This window comes from Agelaius phoeniceus, chromosome 18 (genome assembly GCF_051311805.1).
Source record: "Agelaius phoeniceus isolate bAgePho1 chromosome 18, bAgePho1.hap1, whole genome shotgun sequence".
Taxonomy (NCBI): domain Eukaryota; kingdom Metazoa; phylum Chordata; class Aves; order Passeriformes; family Icteridae; genus Agelaius; species Agelaius phoeniceus.
The window spans coordinates 11,871,218-11,894,303 of NC_135282.1; the positions used below are offsets into that span (position 1 = coordinate 11,871,218).

A 23,086-nucleotide genomic window follows, 5' to 3' on the forward strand; every position below is an offset into this window, starting at 1 on the left:
TCAGTGCCTTTGTGCTAATGACAGTAATCATGCAGAAATCTCCAATGTCTCACCAGAACTGCAGCATCCCCTCGAGCAAAACGCTGATGATGGATTCATGTGCAGGAGAGCTGAACACTGGCAATAATAACCAGATATTTATGGGTGTCAAAAATCCCTCATTCCAAGGGCTCACAGAGGTACTTACACAGGACATTCATGATTATAGTGCAGCATAATCAATGGGATTTGGACAGCTTGGTTTTGGTATGGAACAAATACATATTCACTCATAAACATCATAAGGTACTTTCTGGCTGGTCATGGATATCAGTAAATTTAATTATTATCACTGAGTGCCAAATTTAATTAAGACTGAAGAAAGCAGGAGGTGTAAACTCAGCTGTATACTAACTTTGTTCTACATAACTTCTTTTGTAATATGTATTTTTGTAATCCAGTTAACCTAATCCTGAAAAATACTTGGAAATACATACAGAAGAAAATACAACACAAGAGAAGCTACAAAAATCTGGTCTTCCATGAAAGCCATCTTGTTTTGAATAAAATCAGAATCTAACAAAAATAAGCCTATTGGATCATCCAAGATCCAGGCAGAGAAAATGCTTTATTTTGTGCTAATCATAGTCATCAGAAGTGAAGTTAATTCCAAGTGTGAAAATGAAGTAAGACTTGCCTAATGTGTGGTAATCTGAATCTTACAGTTAAAACTATCACATAAAAATTCAAGGAAAACCAAATCTTTAAGAAAGTTACCATCCCACCACAAAGCTTAAATCTAAAATCCCAGTCTAAAGAAATGTTAGCTGTGGATGTATTCTCAAATGAAAACAAGGAAAAGGTTAAGAGCTCGTTAATTGTGTCATTAATTGTGCATCATGCTCTGGTGCTGGGATGTGCAATGCACAGGACACTGACCATCCACAGGCATGTGTTTGGTACACATAATTCACAGGCTTTTATTGAACAAGATGATGGCAGCAGCCCAGCTAGGAGGAGAAAAGATCATTCAGACAAATGGGGCAATTACACGGTAACTTCACACAATCAAAGCTAATAGGAATAAAAGACATAGTTACAGATTTTCCACTACCCTTCTCCTTAAATCAGCATGATCACTTATTCCCAGTAAATATGCCTGAGCAGGTCTCAACTCATTAGATTTTACAGAGTCTGCTCTGCTTGGTTTTCAGCTGATGAAGTTATTAGGAGTGGGTGAAGGGATCCAGGACACAGCAAAAAGGATTTATTCTTCTTGGCACACTGCTTGCCAGCCTCAAATGCTGGATTTGGCTGTCTGACTCAGGGCAATTATGAAATACTCTTTCCAGTTCAGCTGTTGCCTCCCACATCTTTATCACCCCAAGATTCAAAGACAAGATGACTGACAGGGTACAGTAACTTGCAAAAAAGCTGAAGTAGAAAAGGAAAATCTCTTAAGGTCAACCAAGTGGAACTGAGTCACCTGGGATGGACACCCCTTAACTCAATGGTGTCAGAAACACCTTTACCTAAACTGGAAACTCCACCAAGTGTTTCTGGGAGGTGAACAAAACACTCCACTATATTTTAATCCTTCCCTCTGATTTCATTTACAGTCCATTAGAAGGCTTTGTCTCAAAAACCTCCTCCTCCATCAAAGAAAAGCAAAATAAGATGACTACTGATTTGAAGGGTGACCTTTAAAATGAACTGTTATTATCAAACTGTTTCTACTTGAAGTGCTTGCATCTATTATGCCTCCAGATTATGTCTGTCTCTAAGTACATATTAAGCCTACAAACATATAATCTTGTAATTTTTACATGCATGTATTATGCTGGTTTGAGCAACCTGTCACATCACTGACCTCATGTCACACCCAACATTTATTTCCCCATTAAGGGCTGTGCTAATAACAGACATTACAGAACACACAAACTTCAAAACTCACTCAGTCTTTGTGAGCAGATTCTTGCAGGATTTACAGAGCACTTTTCATTTTGAGATTTAAAAAAACCATGCAAGTAAATATTTTTCTTTCCTGACAACCTGCTGGTTACAGATTATCAGACCAGTTCCACATCCTGATCCATAAGGACCATAAGGTGAATACTTCACACTGACAAACAGTGCCATGTCCTAACTTCTCCTTCCAAACTGTGCCAACATTCATTTTGGAGGCAAAAGTCACAAAGAATGAAGACTTTACTTCAAGACAACACTAACAGGAAGCTGAAACTACTGCCCAAACTGGCAATGAAGCCACTTCTGAAAATTCAGTTGTATTTGCCTGCACATTTACTTCAACTAAAGACAGCTATATATAAATAAATATATTATATTTATAAATTTCTTCTGATAACAGACTAAAACAAAGAAAAATAGACTCCAAATATTAAGCTGGATTTTGCAGGGGGAAAAAAAACCCAACAAAACATGTAGCCAAACAAAATGTTCATAGAGTTTGAAAAGATGTTTAAAAAAGCACTCAACTATCTTCACTAATCTCACAACAGCAAAACCAGGAAAGCTGTGAAATGGGAGAAAACAGATTGCATATGGAAAACTTGTTTTTCTGAGCACTATGGAGACCTGCCAATCCTCTCCTCTTCCCAGCCAACCATGAATTTTGGCCATCAGTCTAAATTCTTCATGCAAATTCCTGGCGTTGGAACATAAATGCTGAATTTTCCAAGATGGTTATACACATTTAAAAATTAATTTCAGTTTTCTAAAATTTACCACTCTGCCCCCCAACAACACAACCTGATGTAATTGATCTCATTTTTTAAATCAGGCTGATCATGAGTAAATGTAAGCATAATTCTTACTGCTGACAGTGACCCATTTTGTGTTTTAATTTTCTGCAGGAGTGTAACTTCCATTAGAGACACAGTAATGTGCCATTAAAACACAGACATTGGATATTACTCTACAAAAGAACCTGAATGAGTCACTGAAGAAAGAAAATGTAAAACCCATGTGAAAATATGTAGTGCACATATAGCAATAAGAAGATGGTTTTGGGTTTTGCCATGTCAAGTGTTCATTATGCATTCTGCAGAAGTAATAAAAAGGACAGTAAAACCCAAAAATGCTCCTTGAAGCCAGCCTGGTAACTACTAGGCTCAAACAGGCAGGATTCAGTTTTTCTGAGTTCCAAGAGGAAACAGATTTAGACAACAATGTGTATTTCACATGGAAATCCATCACTGAGTTGATATTTATATAAGGAGGGAGATATAAAAAGCAAAAGAGAAAGCTTCATCAGGGAAAAATAATGGAAGAAAATATTTTGCAAGTAGTTCCTCAGGCAAGGCCATGCTATCTGAACCAATAAATTGAAAACAGGCAGCCTTTTTTGTTGAATGTTGATACAAAATCATGTCAGCAACAGTAATGACAGATTGCAGGAATCTATGGCTCCTATTCATGATGAGCTCCATGGAAAAATTAACAACTGTTACATACAAACAGCATAAGAATGTTTTCAAAACAAGCTCTCTATAAAAAAGAGTGATATTTTTCTGGATAATCACTCTACAGACAAATGGAATATTCATCACCTCCCAGTAGGCTGGCAGGACCTGCCTGTGCTCACTCTGCAGTGCCACTGGGACATGGCTGCCCCAGACCTAATGTGTGGTAATCTGAATCTTACAGTTAAAACTATCACATAAAAATTCAAGGAAAACAAGACCAGGGGTACCACTTGGCTCTCCTCCCTGTTGTTCACATAAGCTTCAGTACTGGTGGGGAAGAGAACTCAGGAAGCCAAGCACAGCAGCATGTGATCTAATACAAGACTTCCAAATATAAAATCTGTGAATTTAGACCTTGATTATGACAAATAGTAAAATACCTCTGATCGTTTCAATGTATTATTCCTACACATTTTACCAATAAAGACTCAGGATACCCACAAAGTCTATCTGTGTCACATGATGTGTTTACACAATATTGATTAATTTCTGCTTCCAACTCAATTTTCAGTCCACTTATTCAGTAAAATAAATAATTGCTGTCATTTTTATGAGAACATCTTAATTTATGTGACATATCTAAAATGTAATTCTCTGCTGAATGACAGAAATTACTTAGTTCAGTAATAAAAAAAGAAATTTTCTCCTTAACTGACCTCACACATGAGTCAGACAATCTAGGAGCTGATGACTTCCCCAAGTGTAGCTTCATTCCAAACTGCACTGAACAAGCTGTATTTTAGCACTGACACTTCTGCACCAGTGCCAGTGGCAGCACAGTTGGTTGGCTGGGGTGTTGGACAATACTCTTTTCCTGACCCAGAGGTGCGTTTTAAAACACCTGAGAGGTGTTCCAAAACCTTTTATTCCATTTTCAGTCTCATGAGGAGGGTGAGACAATATAGATGTTATAATTCACACCATCACAATCAGAAGCTAATTATTTCCTAATTACAATACAAGTGATACACTATAAGTGAAACACTGTAACTGTTTCTTGGCCTGTCAGCTTTAGCCACACCACGCTGTAGATGCCTTGAAGCCAATCATGTAAAATCACTCCTCGTGGGTCTTGCCACAATGCATCTTTCACAGTTCTATTTCTCCAAAGTATCCAGTCTTATTTGCAAGGCCATCTGTCAGGACCCAGGACATCCCCTGGCTGGCCAGGACCCCTGCCAGGGGGCTCAGAAGCCCTGGCACAGAGCCCAAAACACCTGTGGGTTTGATTATGACCCATGGAGCAAATCACCAACCTTAGATGAAGATCAGCAAGCCACAACAGTTTAGGCAGAATAATAGTGAAGTTATCATGGGGTGGAAAAGTAGATTTTAGGGTTTTGGTATGGGGGTTCAGGAGGCAAGATGGAGGGAACTGGGTGTGTCCAGCCTTTCTCCTTCTTGGCTTCCACCTTCTGCTGTGATGGTGGCATTTGAACAGATTGGTTCAGAGTAGAAGCTCACTGTCTGACACAGGTGATGGGTATTGGAAAGGAATTGTAAACATTGTACAGGTAGTTTTTAGTACAAAGCCATAACCCTGCCCTGGGGGCAGGCAGAGTGCCTGGAACTGTCCTGCTGGATGGACCTCAGCAGGGCAGGAGAAATTTTTTGTAGATAAGAAACAATGAACAACCTTGAGCCTGAGAAATGAAGAGCCCTGACTCCTTCTTCAAGCGCCAGGCTGGGAAAAGAGACTTTCAAACTTTTCTCAGGGTCACTCTGATAAGCTAGAGATCCTGACAGCCATCCTTTGAAACTTGTTTCTGGTTCAATTTCTCTCTCAACAAGAGCTGAGCTAGAAGCTGATAGAGTTGATAGAGTTGATAGAGCCTGTCCTATTCCATGGCATTCCTAACTCAGCATTTCTTATCTCAAGGCCTGCAAACAGATACCCAGTGAGAACTCCCTCCAATGGCAATGCCCCTGGGCTCAGAGCTCACCTTGTGTGTTTTGCTGTAGGTGTAGAGGTAGGCCAGCCTGTAGAGGCTCTTGTAGTGCTGGGGGAAGCGGCTGAGGCACAGGCAGAAGGAGGAGATGCACTGCTCCGTCAGGAACTTGCGCTGCTCCTCCAGGTCTGCGGGGAGGCCCTGGGGGAACTCACAGGCATCCTCTGCACAAGGCTCAGCCTTCTTCTTGCAGTCCCACTGTGAGCCTGGGGCCATGGCAGCTCTGAGGCCATTGCCAGGAGCACACTGAGGGTCCAGCAGCAGCTTCTGGGCAGGAGGCTCTGTAGGATCGTAAGATACGGAGATCTCCAGCAGCTCCTCTGATTTTCCTGCAGTTGGAACAGTAAGAGGAAAGTGACACAAAATTGCCATTTCCAAATGGCAAATGACAAATAGAAAATGACAAAAATTCAGTATGACAAAAGGTAATCCTTTTCTTCACTAAAGCACAGACAGAAATATTGAAAAAAATTTCTGACTATTTGTGGTGTTCATTGAACAAGTGATCTGCAACTCATTGACAGAGCCACACAGTGGTGGCTCCATTGTCTTCATCCTGGGTATCAGGATAAAGGATAAACCTTCATCTGGGTTTATCCTGGTATCTCCATTGTTTTCATTTACATTTTATCCTGGTATCTCCATTGTCTTCATTTACATTTTATCCTGGTATCTCCATTGTCTTCATTTACATTTTATCCTGACATCTCCATTCCCTTCATTTGGGTTTTACCCTGGTATCTCCATTGTCTTCATTTACATTTTATCCTGACCAATAGTATGAATTCAGCACACCTTACACAATGAAGGGTTTTACATACTCTTGGAAGATTGAGGAGGAGGAGGGAAAAAAGCCAAAATAAAAGAGTAAATTCAGGAATATTTTATTGCAAAGAAAAGAAAAAAACCAGAAAATTAATGCCACCCTCCCAAGTGAAATGTATTACTCTTAATAGTCTGCCTAGAACACAATCCCAGCACACAAAATGGACTCAGACAGAAGGATCAGCAGCAGCTCACCTGGTCTTCTGCACAATGTAGGACCTACAGTTCCATGTAAATATTTCTGTGATTATTTTGGCAACTTATAATTCAATTCACCCATCTTTTGTTGAAGGATACCAAATCTTACTTCAGAAATCATTTTGTTACAGTGGCAGCTTCCACATTTCCTGTTAGCTAACATTGCTGCTGGAAACACACATCCTACATGCAGATTAATTTAACTTTGATCTTCAGTCATGGAAGTTTCCCATGTCTTTGTCTTTGCTAGGATAAAGAGCCTCTTACATTAGATCTTATCTCCCAGCAGAGTGTAGAGATACACTAAAATGTACTTCATCCTCAAATATAAAGCTGCTCCATAACTTTTTCTCTCATAAGGCTGAATTTTTGAGTCAAACATGTTTTATAGAACACACATTTTTCAAAATGTGCTTGCCTGATGTCTATATCCAAAATAATTTTACTCTACAGGTAGCTTTATGGGAAACAACATCTGTTCTAATAAACACCAGTAATTTAAGAATGCATTTGATGGTTTTTCTGACAGACAAATGATGACAATAACACAGCTCACTGCAAGCCTGAAAAAGAGCCAGGATTTTACTCTAGTAGCCAAAAGACTACTGGGTTTAGTGAATATGGAATTAGCATTTCACAAAACTGGGAACTGGCATCTATTTCAGCATGTTAATGCAAGCACCACCACAGGTTTCCTTAGCTTAGGCAAAACTGAAGTTAATGTTTTTAAAAACAAGAAACCAAGGTAATCCAAGCCTGCAAACAAAGATATAACTGCTTGGCACTTGTTCCTAGTGAGATCAGGGAAGTGATTCAGGACTCTCTCCATAGCATGATCTCTGGAGCTCTGGAACTGGGAAAGTGTGAACTGGCAAAGAAGACTGAACATCCCACAAAAAGCCACAGCCTGGAAAGGCAGACAAGATTTACACACTGGTTTTGTTTGTCTTTCCCTGTTGAAGTCCAGCCTCTTTATCTACTGCCACATCCAACTGTACAAACATCAGACAAAGGGAAATTCCAGCTAATGGATTTTGAAACCATTTTTCCAGTGGAATACAGAACACTTAGTACCATTATATATGGAAAAATCTGGTAGAGAGCAATTCTAGCTCTCTACTGGAATGAAGTATACAATGGAATAAAGCAGCTAAATTCTACTACTTAGGCTCTTCTCTGTACTGAATATTAAGCTGCTACTGGGACAGAACAAAAAGGGCATCTATTCCTGGGAAAAGTAAAAAAAGTCTTGTTTGAGACTATATTCAAATAACTACTCTTTAAATTATTTAAAAATACAAAACACCGAAGAAAAAGCAAATAATAACCTAAAAAAAGGCAAGCCAGTCAAAGGGCCAGCAGACAGCAGTTTAGTTTTTCTTTGTAACATTTACCAGACAGAACAAATTGAATTGGTGGACAAATGAATGGGGCACAGCTCTAAATTTAAGCTACACACATACAGGCAGCAATGTTACCTAGTTAAAATCCTTAGTCACAGTGCAGCATATTTCAGTGCATCTGCAAGCCAGGAGAAACATTTTCATGAAACTCCTGCAGCTGACATGCTCTATTAAATCAGGCATACCCTTCTCCTCTGCAGATCCCAGGGTCTCTTTGCTGAGCACCAGTGTATCAGCACAGGTAGCAGAAATCCTCTTCTCTGTGTAAGTCTTCTTCAGGCTGTCCTGAGAGCTGGCAGGCTCATTGAACATATCCTGTGTGGAGCTGGAGTCAGACAGCACTGCTCCAGTGCTATCCTGACTCCTCTCTGCAAAAGAGATAAAGAAGGAATGCACCTCTCTTCATAGTCCTCAAGCTGCTGCTTGTCTCTTGGTAACAGCAACACAAAACTCTGCAAACTCTTACAACTGCCACACAGGATCCCTAAGCACCACCAAGAAAAGGTATTTCATTCTCACCAGATTCCTTCCTAGAATATATTCCTGGAATTTGATTCAAAAGCAATAAAGCTCAATTTTCAAGAGCAGTTAGGCTAGGGACACAATATTTCAGGCAGTATGGCCCTGGAAAATCTCCCAGGTTTACTGGACCATTTGCCTTGAAAAGCACCCAGTATAATTTTGAACCAGAAACAAGCAAAGTTCAATTGACAAGAGAAAACCATGAAGAACAATACTGGTAAAAATTACTCATGAAAGAAAGAAAAATCAGTAAAATTAGAGGGCAAAGACTTACAGGAATGATCTCTGATGCCAACTATCCTGCAGGTGTAAGATGCTATTCAACAAACACTCTGAAAGGTGATTTAATATGGCAAATAAACAACACATCAAAGAACTTGGCCTAACACAGACAGGGAAACTGGACTTCAGGGCAGCCATAGAAGAAAAGAAGAAGTGACTTTACCTTGACAGAGTGGAGCAGGGGCTGCTGACTACAGTACAGTCACAACTAAGCTGTTAATGTGCACAGGAACAGGCATTGAGACTTTAGCAGAGGGGATAAAACACACCTCAGAACAGGCAAGTGAAAACCTCCCACTCATGTCTGAAACCTGCCAGATTTAACCCAAGTTCTTTACATCAAGGGTTAGCAGAGGCAACCCTGCATGAGTAAAGAACACAGCTGAGTCTCTCTGACAGAAAGAGGCCTGCACATTCCCACTGAGATGGGAAACTGGCATTTTTCCATATTGTTCCAACATAATTCAGTGTTCAATATAAAATTCCAATACAAGCAATTCCCTTTAAATCTGGACTCCACAAGAATTATTTCCAATTTCTTCTTAAGATACTGATACTTGATTCTGTCCAATTTCTTCTTAAGCTACTGATACTTGATTCTGTGGTCTAGTTAAAGATGGCCCTGCTCATTGCAGGGGTGTGGCACTAGATGATCTCTAAAGGTCCATTCCAACCCAAACCATTTCATGATTCTATACAGAAATGGCATAACCAGGAGGGGGTTACATCTATTGTCTAGGCAGTTTCACTGCATTCTGATTCATTAATTTTATTGATAAGATCAAGAAAGAAAATTAACAAAGCAAAAGCCCTTGCTTTGAGATGAGCAGATAATTTAATTAAATTTCTTCAGTTCCATCTGAATTGCACTTGTTCAGGAGAGAGCTAAGGGCCTCCTATGAATTTATTTTATCAAGATAAATCCCTCTGCAAACCTTCAGCTTGCAGATCAGGTTCTGCTTATTAGGATTCCAATGAATTTAAACCAAATTTGATGCACTCTGTAGGTTTTTCACTACCACACAAAGACAACCTTCCCTTTCAGTGAGCAGATCTTAATAAAACTCTCTATTGGAAAAGAATGGGGGAACAGTATTTGCTTCCTAATTGGAAGCTATAGAAGCTGGTTAATGATGACAAGTTTTATACAGAGAGAATATAATTGCAAAGAATGGGAAGAGAAGGATTCTGAAGAGAGGTCAGTCAAGCTTTAAATGACTCATTTATAAAGCTTTAATAACTTTCTGTGGTACAAATCAATACTATTGAACTCCCAGCTGACATCAGGAAAATCATTTACAGTAGCTCCCTTGGTATTTTTTTTAAGAAGTTTCTGTATCTGTGGCAAAGAGGCTGAATTACTTATCTAGGGAGAAAAAAATTGCAAATTTCCAGATGTTGCCATAAGCCTGCAGGTCAGTTCTGATGTGTGGGTTATGACAGAGGAAGCATCAGAATGTGAATCAAGAAATGCCAGAGCAATATGCCTGGGTGAGATCAGATCACTGGGAAATTACAATAGGTTTTCATCATGCAAAGATAGACAATGATTCAACACATTAAATTTCAAATATATGCATGAGCTTTTCCTTATGGGAACAAATGTAAACACTCCTTACAATTAGCCAGCTAGTTTAATTTGAAATTTCTGCTTAAATGAGTGTGGGTCTAGGTAGGGATGTTTATTCTCCTTTTCTTTCAATACATTAACCCTATTTAAAAAATGATATTAACACTGGGCTCCCTAATCACTGGAAAGCAGAGGAAGATGACTATTGAGACAACTTTCTATTATATTAGATATTCCTTGAATGCAGCAGATACTTTCAAACTAAGTGAGCCAGATGGAAAACCCTGGAGTATTCCAGAAATTAGCAGCAGCCACCAATTATTAGCATTAATTTCTCAGAAATCACAGAGGATGGGTAAGGTCCCAGGGAATGTAAAACAAAGTGTGGTGCTCATCTTTACAAAGGATGAAAGGTCAAAGCTGTGAGCCAGCCTGCCTTCATCTTCCACAGAATCATTTGAGCATAAAGAAATCAATCCTTCCCTAAGCACCTAAAGGTAACAGGATCAGGAGTAGAAAATGTGTGAGTGGATCCCAGCACACACATTCCACATGTGAATTTGTGGTGAATTTGTGCCTCAAATCAGAACTGGCCCAAATGTCAGGCTACTCTAAGCACACCTCAGCAAAGCAGCATTCTTGAATGTGCAATCAGTAACTTCACAGCAAAAAGATGTAAGAGCCTTCCTGTTCTACTGAGCACTAATGAAAATTAAACTTAATTACCGTGTCTGTATTTGGGACCCACATTTTAAAAAAGACACTGAAATAGGGAAAAATTAATTCAGAGGAGAGGATAAAAATGAGAGATTAATGAGATGACATATGAAAATCACCAGGAGAATTGGACTTATCTTAAAAAAGCTGAGGTAGAATTTCCAAATACGTATGATTAACCAAAATAAAAATACAATAATTGCTGTTCATATTCATTAGGTACAGTGCAAAAGGCAATGGGTTTTAATTGCAGCAAGAAAATTGACTTTTTTTTGCCCTCATCTCTATCTTAACTGCTACATACAGTTAGAAAATAGCACAGTGAACCAACCTCCAGAGTCACTGTGGGCTTTCAGAGACAGGCAGACAAACAGCCATCATTTGTTAGGTTACCCAAGATGTTCCTTAATATAATAAAAAGCTCTGCCAATACCTAAATTCTGCAGTGTGCAATGCAGAACTTGTGGCAACTGCACCAATCCACATCTTAACTCTGGTTTTCTAAAAAGAAAAGAAAATGCATATTTTGTATTGGAATTACTATTCTCTTCTAGCCAAGCTGCCAAACACAGCTCTTTTTATAAATATAGGTATGCTGGATGGATACATAGCAGATATTTTATATTGGTTGTGCTGTGAAGTTTTTCCTTTCTCTGGTAAGAGCAGAGTGCAGCTCAGACACTCATCAGTGCCACTTAACCTGTGTGCCAAGGGCTGCAGTGTGTGAGGGAGAGAGAATTCCAAATTCCCAACTGCTCTCAACACCTGCCCCTCTGAATGACTCAAATCCATGGAGAACATCAATGCTTTTTAAGAATTTCTGCCATAATTAGAGACAATTTAATGCAACCCATTGTAATTTAAGAGTTTAAAATTATATGTTTTTATGTTTTTATATATTTTTATATTTCAATTTTAAATATATATATTTTAATATTTTGTTTACCTATTTTCTTAGTTTCCCTATAAAATATAAAATATATATAATATATTTTATTTTTTATATTTCCATTTTAAAATATTTTATATTTTTTTATTTTGTATACCTGTTTTCTTAGTTTCCCCACCCAGCAATAGCAATAAGACAAGCTTTTCCAAAAAGCTGGGGTGGTGCCTTGTTGTAAGAGATTGGTAAATCAAGGGCTAAATGTTCTTTTGAGGTTCCTCCCTGTAAAGTTTCCTATTACTTCAAAAGCTAAGATAAAAATACAGCTGGGTATTAATGTCCCAAAATTATTATCTGTAGCAGAAATGAAGAGCCTAGGGAGAAAGTTCTACTAAATTGTGCATAAGTAACTGCAACTACATTCCTAGGAAAAATATGATCTGATAGTAGATGTTTCTCCTTGGTATTATTATATTTTGTTTCATTACTTCACTGCATCATTCCTAAGTTTTAGGAAGATTTCAAAGAACCTGATGAGCTGAAATCTCAATTTGATGTAAAGTTAAATATTTCATGTTTATCTCTAAAAATTTCAGAAAATGGCACTTGAAAGCAAGGGGGTTTTTTTACCTCATTTCTCATAATGTCCTCAACTTGTGACATTTCATTTCACATCTATGTCAGATTACATCCCCTACTCTGTCAACAGGTGAAAAAGAGCAGCTTTGGACAGGAGATTTAAAAAGGTCAAAAGAAGAATCTTGTTAACTTTCAAAGACATTAGTAAAAAAATACTAATTCTTATCAGAAAGATGTCATTGGGAAGAAAGAACTTGTATATTCATGTGTACTGCCAAGACCTTCACTGCATCACACTGAGCTCCTGTCAGACACATGGGTGATTAAATCACTGCCATTACTGATCCACATCTGTCAGAGATGTTAGAAAAAATATCTGAGGTCTGTTTGCCTTAATTCCATGCTTAAGAGCATTTTAACACTCATCTTATCCTGAATGAAATAGGTTTACTGGCTTGACTTCAAAAATCCCTGTTCCCACTACTGCTCCACAAGCAGCCACAGCCAGCAGCATGTCACTGTCACTGCTCCCTGCAGGCCAGCCACCACCAGGACAGAGCTGTGGCACACTCTGGAGAGCAGAAATGGCCTTAAAATGGTTTCATTTTAAAATGCAGCAGGAACCAGGGCTCAGAACTGCAGCAGGGACTGCCCTGTGCCAGCACCTCCCACAGGAGCCCTGGGACCCAAACTGAGCCCCCTCAGCACTGGGACAGGGACAAGGACAAGGACAGAGATGTGTCACTCCTGAGTGACTAAACTGAGCCTCCAGCACTGGGACAGGGACAAGGACAGAGATGTGTCACTGCTGAGTGACCAAACTGAGCCCCCTCAGCACTGGGACAGGGACAAGGAGGGTGATGTGTCACAGTGTGAGTGACCAAACTGAGCCCCCTCAGCACTGGGACAGGGACAAGGAGGGTGATGTGTCACTGCTGAGTGACCCAAACTGAGCCCTCAGCACTGGGACAGGGACAAGGAGGGAGATGTGTCACTGCTGAGTGACCAAACTGAGCCCTCAGGACTGGGACAGGGAGGGAGATGTGTCACAGTGTGAGGGACCCAAACTGAGCCCCTAGCACTGGGACGGGGACAAGGAGGGTGATGTATCACAGTGTGAGTGACCAAACTGAGCCCTCAGCACTGGGACAGGGACAAGGACAAGGAGGGTGATGTGTCACAGTGTGAGTGACCAAACTGAGCCCCCTCAGCACTGGGACAGGGACAAGGAGGGTGATGTGTCACTGCTGAGTGACCCAAACTGAGCCCCCTCAGCACTGGGACAGGGACGGTGATGTGTCACAGTGTGAGTGACCCAGCACTGGGACAGGGACAAGGACAGAGATGTGTCACTGCTGAGTGACCAAACTGAGCCCTCAGCACTGGGACAGGGACAGAGATGTGTCACTCCTGAGTGACCCAAACTGAGCCCCCTCAGCACTGGGACAGGGACAAGGACAAGGAGGGTGATGTGTCACAGTGTGAGTGACCCAGCACTGGGACAAGGACAAGGAGGGTGATGTGTCACTGCTGAGTGACCCAAACTGAGCCCCTAGCACTGGGACAGGGACAGAGATGTGTCACAGTGTGAGTGACCCAAACTGAGCCCCCTCAGCACTGGGACAGGGACAAGGACAAGGAGGGTGATGTGTCACAGTGTGAGTGACCCAGCACTGGGACAGGGACAGAGATATGTCACAGCTGAGTGACCTGGAGCAGCTCAGACCATGCCAGTGCCAGAGCTCTCACTGCCAAGCATCATGACCAGGTACAAACTCACAGAATTGATGCTCAGGGGAGCTGCAGCACAGCTCCATGGTGCCAATGGCAATGAGGTGCTCTGCCTTGGACAATTATTTACTATGCAGCTCAGTAATCCTCTTTTGAAACTTTCTGGAAGCTAAAAGGAAGATGGAGAAGACCTCTGAGACAGCTGCATACAGGAGTAAGTAAAAGGCTCAGAAAGTCAAGAGGGTACAACTCACTTCTGAATGATATCTCTGTCTGTCTTTAACATCTGAAGGAAAATGTGCATCCAGTTACTGTGAGAAGGTGTCTGAATGATGATAAACAATCAGTTACAAGTCAAAAAGTCAGAAATGAGTGACCCAGAAAGCTTTTCTACAGAGCTCTGTACATCTGCTAACTCAATTTGCAGAAAAGAAACATCCTGCTGCACAGTTCAGAGCTTATGAATAAGCAACTATATATAACTGAAAAAAAAAAATCTTGTGTCATGCAATAAAGGTGGGCAGTTCACAGGCTGTGAAGGTACAGACTCTCTTTGTCCTGCCTGGCACCATCTCTTCCCTCTCCACTTGAACATATGAGCATTTTTCTTCACTGGTCTGCAGTCAGAAACATGATGTATCACAGAATTCTCATTCTGCAAACAGACTCCACCCATAACAGAAGACAACATTTAGCTCTGCATCAAAAGGCACTTGCACATTATTAAAAAACAAAGGAATTGCAAAGATTTGCATGGGAGTAGGTTAATTTGAGGACAGCATTTCAAGGGAGTTCTCTTTTAACATGAGTCAAAGATGAGAGTCTATGTTTTGTCTGGTTGTACCGAACACAGAATGTGTTTCCACAACTTACAGTCCTGTATTGCTGTTCTGGCTCCAAGAGCAGAGCACCAAAGCATCTCACCCATGTCCCATCTATTGGACAAATGCTTTTTACATAATCTCACACTCCATCTCAGTGTGACACTTCTACTAATCAGAGAGAGGTTAAATTGGGGAAAGGTAAAAATGGAGCACAGTGCAATAAACTGGATGTGATTCATTATTCATGGAGTCCAGTGTGCAGTCCCCATGGACACCCAGCACCACGTGCCAGCACAGCACATGCACTGCAGACCCAAAGATTGCATTTCTAACTGCTGAAGAGAGAGAATTTTAAGGGCATTTCAAAATGCAAAGTGGATGTTCTTTTTATGCACAGAAAAATCCACTCCATCCCAGAAGCTGATTTAGCTTAGCATGAGTGACAACCTGGTGCAAGGAGTTGCTCAGAGATCACCTTTGTCTCATCAGGATGTCGAGAACCCCCATTTACAAAAACTGTGCATCTTCATCACATTTGCAGAATTACAGACCAACAAACTATGGGGTGAGACTTCTCCCACAGCACGAAGCAAGGAGCCTTTCCTGTGAGTTTATCATGCAGGTTCTGCCAATTATTAAAAGCAAGCCGTGACAGGTAAAAGCAGGAAGAGAATGCCTGGGGAACAGAGATTTGTGTAAAGGTTAGAGGCAGCACGGGCAATATTGGTTGCAAAAGCAATCAGGCAAAGACAAACACAAAAAAGGACAATTAAGTCTAACTACACACGACATACTACATGACATGGATGAAGACTTCAACAATACAACATTTTCACAGTGCAATAGCCATGGATACATCATGTGCATACCACCACAGGAATATGGAACTGAGTATCAACACAACAAAGGCATATCACAGTAAAAAACACCTCCTAAACAATCTCCCAGTCTACTTTTTGAGAAACAAATATCTTATTCACATTTGTTAAATTTTATTTTACTACTTTTCCTGATTTCTGAACTAACTCTATTGCTCTTACTGCAGTTGGTTTTTACTGACTACATACATCCAGCCTGTGCAGAGGAGGACAGAGAGCATATCTGTTTTGCTATGTAACCTTTTAGCTAAAACACAGTAACAGCACAGGTAATGAAAGTCTGAGTGGCTGGCAAGTTCCTGGGTTTTCCTGTTTCCTATTTTGCTCTTAGAAAATAAGAATCTGAACCTCTGCTTCAGCCTTCTAATGCAAGTTTTCACTTTGGAGGGTTATAAAATAGCAATAGGCAGGGGTGATGACAGGAAAGATGGGATTAACAGAAGGAAAGAAAAGATGTTGCCAAATGGAAAGATAAGAAAAGAGAAAGGAAGCTGCCCATTTTACACATGACAGCAGCAAGTCAGCCAGCAAGTAACAGCTGCCACTCAGCAATACTTTTGTCTCCTTGAAGGAGATTTGTGCTAGCAGCTGCCATGAGGAAAAAGAAGTTTAGTTACTTTACAACTGTATTTACTGGTTCCTTTCTCCTGTTTTCATTAAATACACAACTTAAAACTAGTATCACCAGCACTCCCTGGATCTGGAGCCTCTCAATGCTCTCAACTTTAACACTGATTTCTGCATATCCCAGTCATCATCTTCCAGCAGCAAAACATCCCAGAGAGCTACAGAACTATAAGGACACATTTAAATAGAATGTATTCAAAATATGTCTGCCCTCACAGCTTCACCTGTTTACAGATAAATGTTTCAAGATCAGAACCCCAGGATTTTCATGAAAAGATGTTTGGCTGTACAGCAATTCTCTCCAGCTTGTAATGAGATTATTTGCTGCTCTAGAAGGCACCAAACCAACAAGCCCACCAAAACCCAAACCCACAAAAGCCACAAAATTAATAGAATAACTAGAGTTCAGAAGAAACTGCAAGTGTTCATCTAGTCCATTCCTTTTTCATCAGGATAAATTATACCTCCATCATGCCTGGCAGACAGCTGCATTGCCACTTTTTAATGACTTCCAGGGCTAAAATATTGCAGGGTTACACAAAACCAGAATTTCCTAAGACTACTCTAACAGAGTTTTCTAATGTTCAGAATGAAAAGGCAATTTAAGTGCAATATCATCTGTTCTGTCTCCCATGAACACAGATATCCTGGGGTTTTGCTTCTAACTCTTTGTACAGCTTCCAACACTATCTAGGTTACTCTGCTGTCATGTCTCCCCTGAGTCTTCTCCTCTGCAGACAAAGCATCCCAATTCCTTCTCTCTTTCTCACAGGTCATGTTTCCTCAAAGCACAGAACACAGAAATGGTCAAAAAAGGTCTCTAAGGTCAGTAATGATCCCAAATAGCATCTTGTTTGTGGTAATATATGAAAAGTCTGTAAAACTGTACAAGACCCTTACTTGACTTATGCCATCTATGATCAACAAGATCAATGCAAGAGTAAATAAGAGTATTGTCAAGCCTCAGAAATAATAAATACCTAGGCTGAATTTTGATCAATTTATTTCTTCCTGAATAACAATATAGACTGCTTCATTTCTGTCAGAATGGTTAAAAAATAATCTGAAGAGTAGTCAAATGATGAGTATTTTCTTGCTATTTTTAGGAATGGTACAATGGAAATGCTGGCGCCAGCTTTCTTCAGTGATGTGATTATGTGTAAGATGTCAAGAGCATTTTACTTCAAAAGTCTGTATTTTAATACAAGTAAAATGCAAATGCATGCAGAAGAGCAGAGTATATGTAATAATATAAAAGTGGAAGACTTCTGAGCCTGTTAGCTCAGCCTGTTAGCTCTTCCATCTGTAACAGCCCCAAGGCAAATATTTCAGTTTCCTGGGGTTCTTCAATATGCTGGATCCAGGCTTTAGTTGTGCCAGCAACTCACAAAACATTCGGAATGCTGCAGAACTCTGCAATTCTCCTTGTCACGGTTACACACAGCCTGCCTGAAGATCACCCAAACTCTGCCTCTCCCAGCAGCTGCCATTTGGAATTGCTTTGCCAGCACAAAGCTCAGTCCCAGCTAGGCTCAGCTTGCAGATCCAGGCTCTGCTCCCCCAGCCCTGGCAGAGGCAGATGTTGCTGCACTGGCACCTTCAGGCTTGGCTCAGCAGCCATGGCTGCCACAGCCACAATGTCTCACTGCAGAGGAGGCTCCAGCCACACACACTGGGTATTTATGTAGCTTATGGCTCTCCTGGGAGCCTGAGACACTCTTCAGGACCAAACAGATGCAGTCCTAGGCAGAAATGCTCCCCACAGGGAATATTACTTAAAAAATATTTAAATATTTGCTCCCTTCTCTGCTGTTTTGTCAAAAGACATCAAAAAGCCAATAAAAGAGCCTGATCACTGCATAACCCATTGACACCTCCACACTACAAATGATCTCAAAACAGGCTAATGAATTACTCCCAAGTGAAATGCAAGCAGTAACAAAACAAACATTTCTCTGTTCAATATAATGAGAGAAATAAAAGAGCTGCTGTCGGTTGCACCAAGAATTGTTGAGGAAAAGAAATAAACTTACCCTGAAAAAATTTCAGACTAGGAACATTTGTTTCAAAACTGTGTAAACAAAGTTATTTACAATTTCCATTCTTCAGAAAATGACAATAGGAAGCAGCCCACCCTCCAGAAATAAATTCATATCAAGCAGAGCATTTCTGTGGGGCCTGGCACATTCTACCAACACTAAGCTAAACACTGTAGGTATTTTACTCCTTGAGTGCTGATACTCATAGATTCAGATGGATAAACAAATAGCTGGAAGAGTAGAATCAGAATCAAATTCCTAGCCAAATAATAAACTCAGGTTACTTAAATTTTAACTTAATTTCTATTATATATGCAATTGCAAAATCTTCATTAACACTATGACACCAACCCCCTTCTTCTTACATTTATAAGCCAATTATTTTTTCTATCACTTTATATTCTACAAAGATGAGCTGCTAAGCAGTCATTGTAAATGATAAAGAAAAATTAAAAGATGAAATCTACTGGACTGTCATGCAAATCACTTCGTGCTGAATCACAATATATTTAAAATAGTTGCCACCTGCCTCCTTCAAGAAATTGCAATACAGGTTTGTGCTGTCTTTTTACCAATTTGTCTTGTTGGAACCAGTTTGAATTTTCACCATTCATTTCACACAGGCCAAAACAGTGTCCAGTCTTCTAAAGACTGAACCCACATCTTTCCTAAAGAGCTCTGAAGAAAAAAAATCACTGAAAATTCAGTGAGCTCATACTCCTCCTACCAACACAGCTGTTTTGACTAAGTGACAGGTACCAGCGGTGGCAGGTGACAACTTTGATTTTCGTATTTAAAGCTCTGACTGTACATTGATTCTATTTAAAGCACTGAATATATAAAAAAATAATGAGCTTCAATATTGCCCGTGATACCACAGACCCCTCACCCTCCTTGAGCAGTGAGCTGGAACTGCTCAAGCCCCCCATGCAGAGCTGAGAGCACCTCCCTGCTGCAGAAGTGAGAACAGGACTGTACCGTCCGGCGGTGCCTGCTGACGGGGTTTTTTACATTTGACGTAATCGTGGTCAACTGGAGTGGCTGTGTAAGGTGGGGATGTCAGACCTGGGCCCGAGGACGAGGGGAGGGAAGTCCCAGGGCCTGGCACTGTTCCAGCTGAGGAGTGAGAGTCTTCATCTACCAAGCAAGGCTTTTCTCTGGCAGGGCGACAAGAAAGGAGAAGTGTTACTGAGATATTTGATGAAAAATCCCTTTTTGCTCCTGGGAAGCTGGGAAGCCTCAGCTTCTCCCTGTTTTGCTGCTTTAGAATGTGATTTGGAGAATTGTTTATTCTAGTATGTGAAATGTTTTCACTTAATGATTAATCGTAGTCTAGCTGTGTCAGACTTCTAGTCAGTCACAGGTTTTTATTATTTATTATTTTCTAGCTTTCTGTCTGTATCCTTTTTCTATAGTTTAGTATAGTTTTAGTATAGCATAATATAATATAATATAATATAATATAATATAATATAATATAATATAATATAATATAATATAAGTAATATAATATAATATAATATAACATAATATAATATAACATAATAAAATATAACATAATAAAATATAATATAACATAATGTAACATAACATAATGTAATATATCATAATGTAATATAATGTAAAATAATATACCATAATATAATGTAATATAATGTAATATAGTATAGTATAGTATGATATATGATATAATATGATATTATATGATATAATGTAATGTAATGTAATATAATATAACATAATATAACATAACATAATGTAACATAACATAATGTAATATATCATAATGTAATATATCATAATATAATATAATGTAAAATAATATACCATAATATAATGTAATATAATGTAATATAATGTAATATAATGTAATATAATGTAATATAGTATAGTATAGTATAAAACAGTATAATATAGTATAATATAGTATAATATGATATAATATGATAATATAATATAATGTAATATAATATAGTATAATATAGTATAATATGATATAATATGATAATATAATATAATGTAATATAATATAGTATAATATAGTATGATATAGTATGATATTATATAATATGATATCATATGATATGATATGATATCATATCATATCATATCATATCATATCATATCATATCATATCAGCCTTCTGAAAGCTTAGAGTCAATTCTCATCTCTCACTTCATCCTGGGGACCACAACACCATATTTATATACATGTTCTTACAGCATTTCCAACACAGCAATTAAATCTCACTGACAAATTCTAAATAAAGGATTTTTAGTACAAGTTATTTCCTCCCTGCAGTGGTTTTGGTTTGTTAATTTAAGATTTTTTAACTAATGTATTGATTAGTGTGGTGGGTTTTAGTGTTGGTGAATCATTTATGTATTTATTTCTTGTTGTGAAGTAGGAAGATAGGATTAGGAGAAAGGTAAAGTAGGTTTAAAACTTTAAAGCTTTTAAACCTACAAGTAGGTTTAAAACTTTAAAAGGGTTATAAAGAAAATTTTATTAACAGTAATTAAAAGAAAAAAAAGTAGTAAGAATTAAAATATTTTTTTAGAACACTTTTTTATATCTTTTTATCTTATTGACAATGTAAAGAAATGAAATTGAAAATTTTTAGCTAGTTTATTCCTTTTAATTTTTTTTTTTTAGTTTATTTAGGGAGAGAAGTTTTTTTTGTTAACGTTACAGAGATTTTTTTTAATAAGAGGAAAAAATAGTTTTTTGTGGTTCTCAATTTTTCACTAACAGCTGCCTGGGGACATTTGTAATTATGAAGTTTCTCCACCATGACATTCCCTTATCACTGGTCAATAGCAAACTCTTATTTATTTTGCAGTTGTTAATGAGAAAAATTGTAAGGACTAAAATCTCTCATCCTATAAGTGACCATAATTTGAATTTGCATTTTTTAACTGTTGATTTAAAAAATCAAATTTTTGAATAAATAAAAACAGTGGCTTCAAAATGGATCACAAGATCAGAATTCTTCTGTCTTCTTCCCTTCCCATTTCCTCTGTGCCACTTATTGAGATGTCAGAGTAGCATTTAATCTTATTCATGGTTCCTGAAAACTGCTATCATTAATGAAAATTTTATTCACTTTGTTTATATTTTATTCAGCTTCATTTTAATAGTTTATATCAGCATTCATTCAGAGGATATTGCTGGAAACTAGCACTCACTTTTCTGCAACTTTTGGGGTGTTCTTCTCCTCACCCCTGGCAAAGGGTCCCTCAGAAGCTTCTTTCATAAAACTAACAAGTACCTCTGCATCTACTCCAGAGTCTGGTTTCCCCACAAGTTTCAAAATAGAAGCATGAAGTCGAAAATATACCTAAAAAACACCAAAGTCCATTTGGTCAGTAAAGAATTTGTAGCTCTGTAACCTATTACAAACAGTCTTTTCTCCATAGAATCTGCAGGAGTTAGTTGAGACAGCTACTTGACACCTAAACTTACCTGAATTGAACTTTCCCTGCCTTTGAAAGTTGCTCTTAAATAACAAAATCTGAAAACTGTGCAAATTTTATAACCATAACCTATGGAACACAACAAAGAAAGCAGAACTGGCCTCGTTAGAGCAAGTGATGACTGGGTATGTTCTAGGGCTTTTAGCAGACAACACAGTGGAAGCAAAGCTCCCACTCCTGCATGAACCTGTGCTTCCATAGGTATGAGATGCCTGTAAATCCTATCAATGCCTGATTTTTAGAAAAAACAATGAACTGTGTGCAGCAAAATTTAGAAGTGGAATTGCTACCCACCTGCCCTAACTGCCTTTGAAATGAAAGCAGCCTAAATAACAGAGTCCATTTCACTCTCCAGAGCACCATCTACATGTGCCTAAAACCTGTAGAGAACATGACAGAGGGGTCTCCTCAAGCCAGGTCTTATGAGCTCTTGGAGATCCATATCACACCCAAGATAGCTCAGCTACCTCAGATGGCATAAAGTCAGCAGGATGGCTTCTGTGGCAGTGTTGGAAACAGAAGAGTTTTATTAAAAGGCAAAATAACAAAGCTCTTGACAGAGAAACACCCGAGCCAGGGGCAAGAGGCTCTTGCTCCTGGTAGAACACCTCACAAAAGTGATTATTTCCTTTGTTCTTTTTCTAGCAAGTTGCTTAGACTGGACTTTTTGCCTTCTGTCCAATTGGCTATCCTTAGTTTGAGGTGAAGTCCCCAAGGTCCCTTGAGGTGTCTTCTTAGCTAACTGATAAGAGAAACATCTGGGCTTCGTTCCATTTTAAGGAGACAAAGGATCATTTTGTCACTCCATCAACAGGGGGCACATTCCTACAAGAACAAGGCTTCCAGCTACACATCCAACATCCCTTTACCTCCAAGAATTCCAGCTACACATCCAACATCCCTTTACCTCCAAGGCTTCCAGTTACACATCCAACATCCCTTACCTCCAAGGATTTGAGCTACACATCCAACATTCCCTTACCTCCAAGGCTTCCAGTTACACATCCAACATCCCTTTACCTCCAAGGATTTGAGCTACACATCCAACATTCCCTTACCTCCAAGAACTCCAGCTACACATCCAACATCCCTTTACCTCCAAGGATTTGAGCTACA

At 39.1% G+C, this 23,086-nt stretch overlaps 1 protein-coding gene across 3 annotated transcripts in view; it reads right to left on the minus strand.

Annotated features, from left to right (window-relative positions):
• CABIN1 (calcineurin binding protein 1) overlaps positions 1-23,086 on the minus strand; it is a 121,537-nt gene that overhangs the window by 67,231 nt on the left and 31,220 nt on the right. For all 3 annotated transcript variants that reach the window (XM_077187722.1, XM_077187723.1, XM_054645692.2), the window contains exons 26-29: positions 21,683-21,834; positions 19,473-19,651; positions 8,025-8,207; positions 5,408-5,742 (exon numbers count right to left, since the gene is read on the minus strand). In XM_077187722.1, coding sequence (XP_077043837.1) covers positions 5,408-5,742; positions 8,025-8,207; positions 19,473-19,651; positions 21,683-21,834 — 849 coding nt within the window. The remainder of the gene's footprint in view (positions 1-5,407; positions 5,743-8,024; positions 8,208-19,472; positions 19,652-21,682; positions 21,835-23,086) is intronic.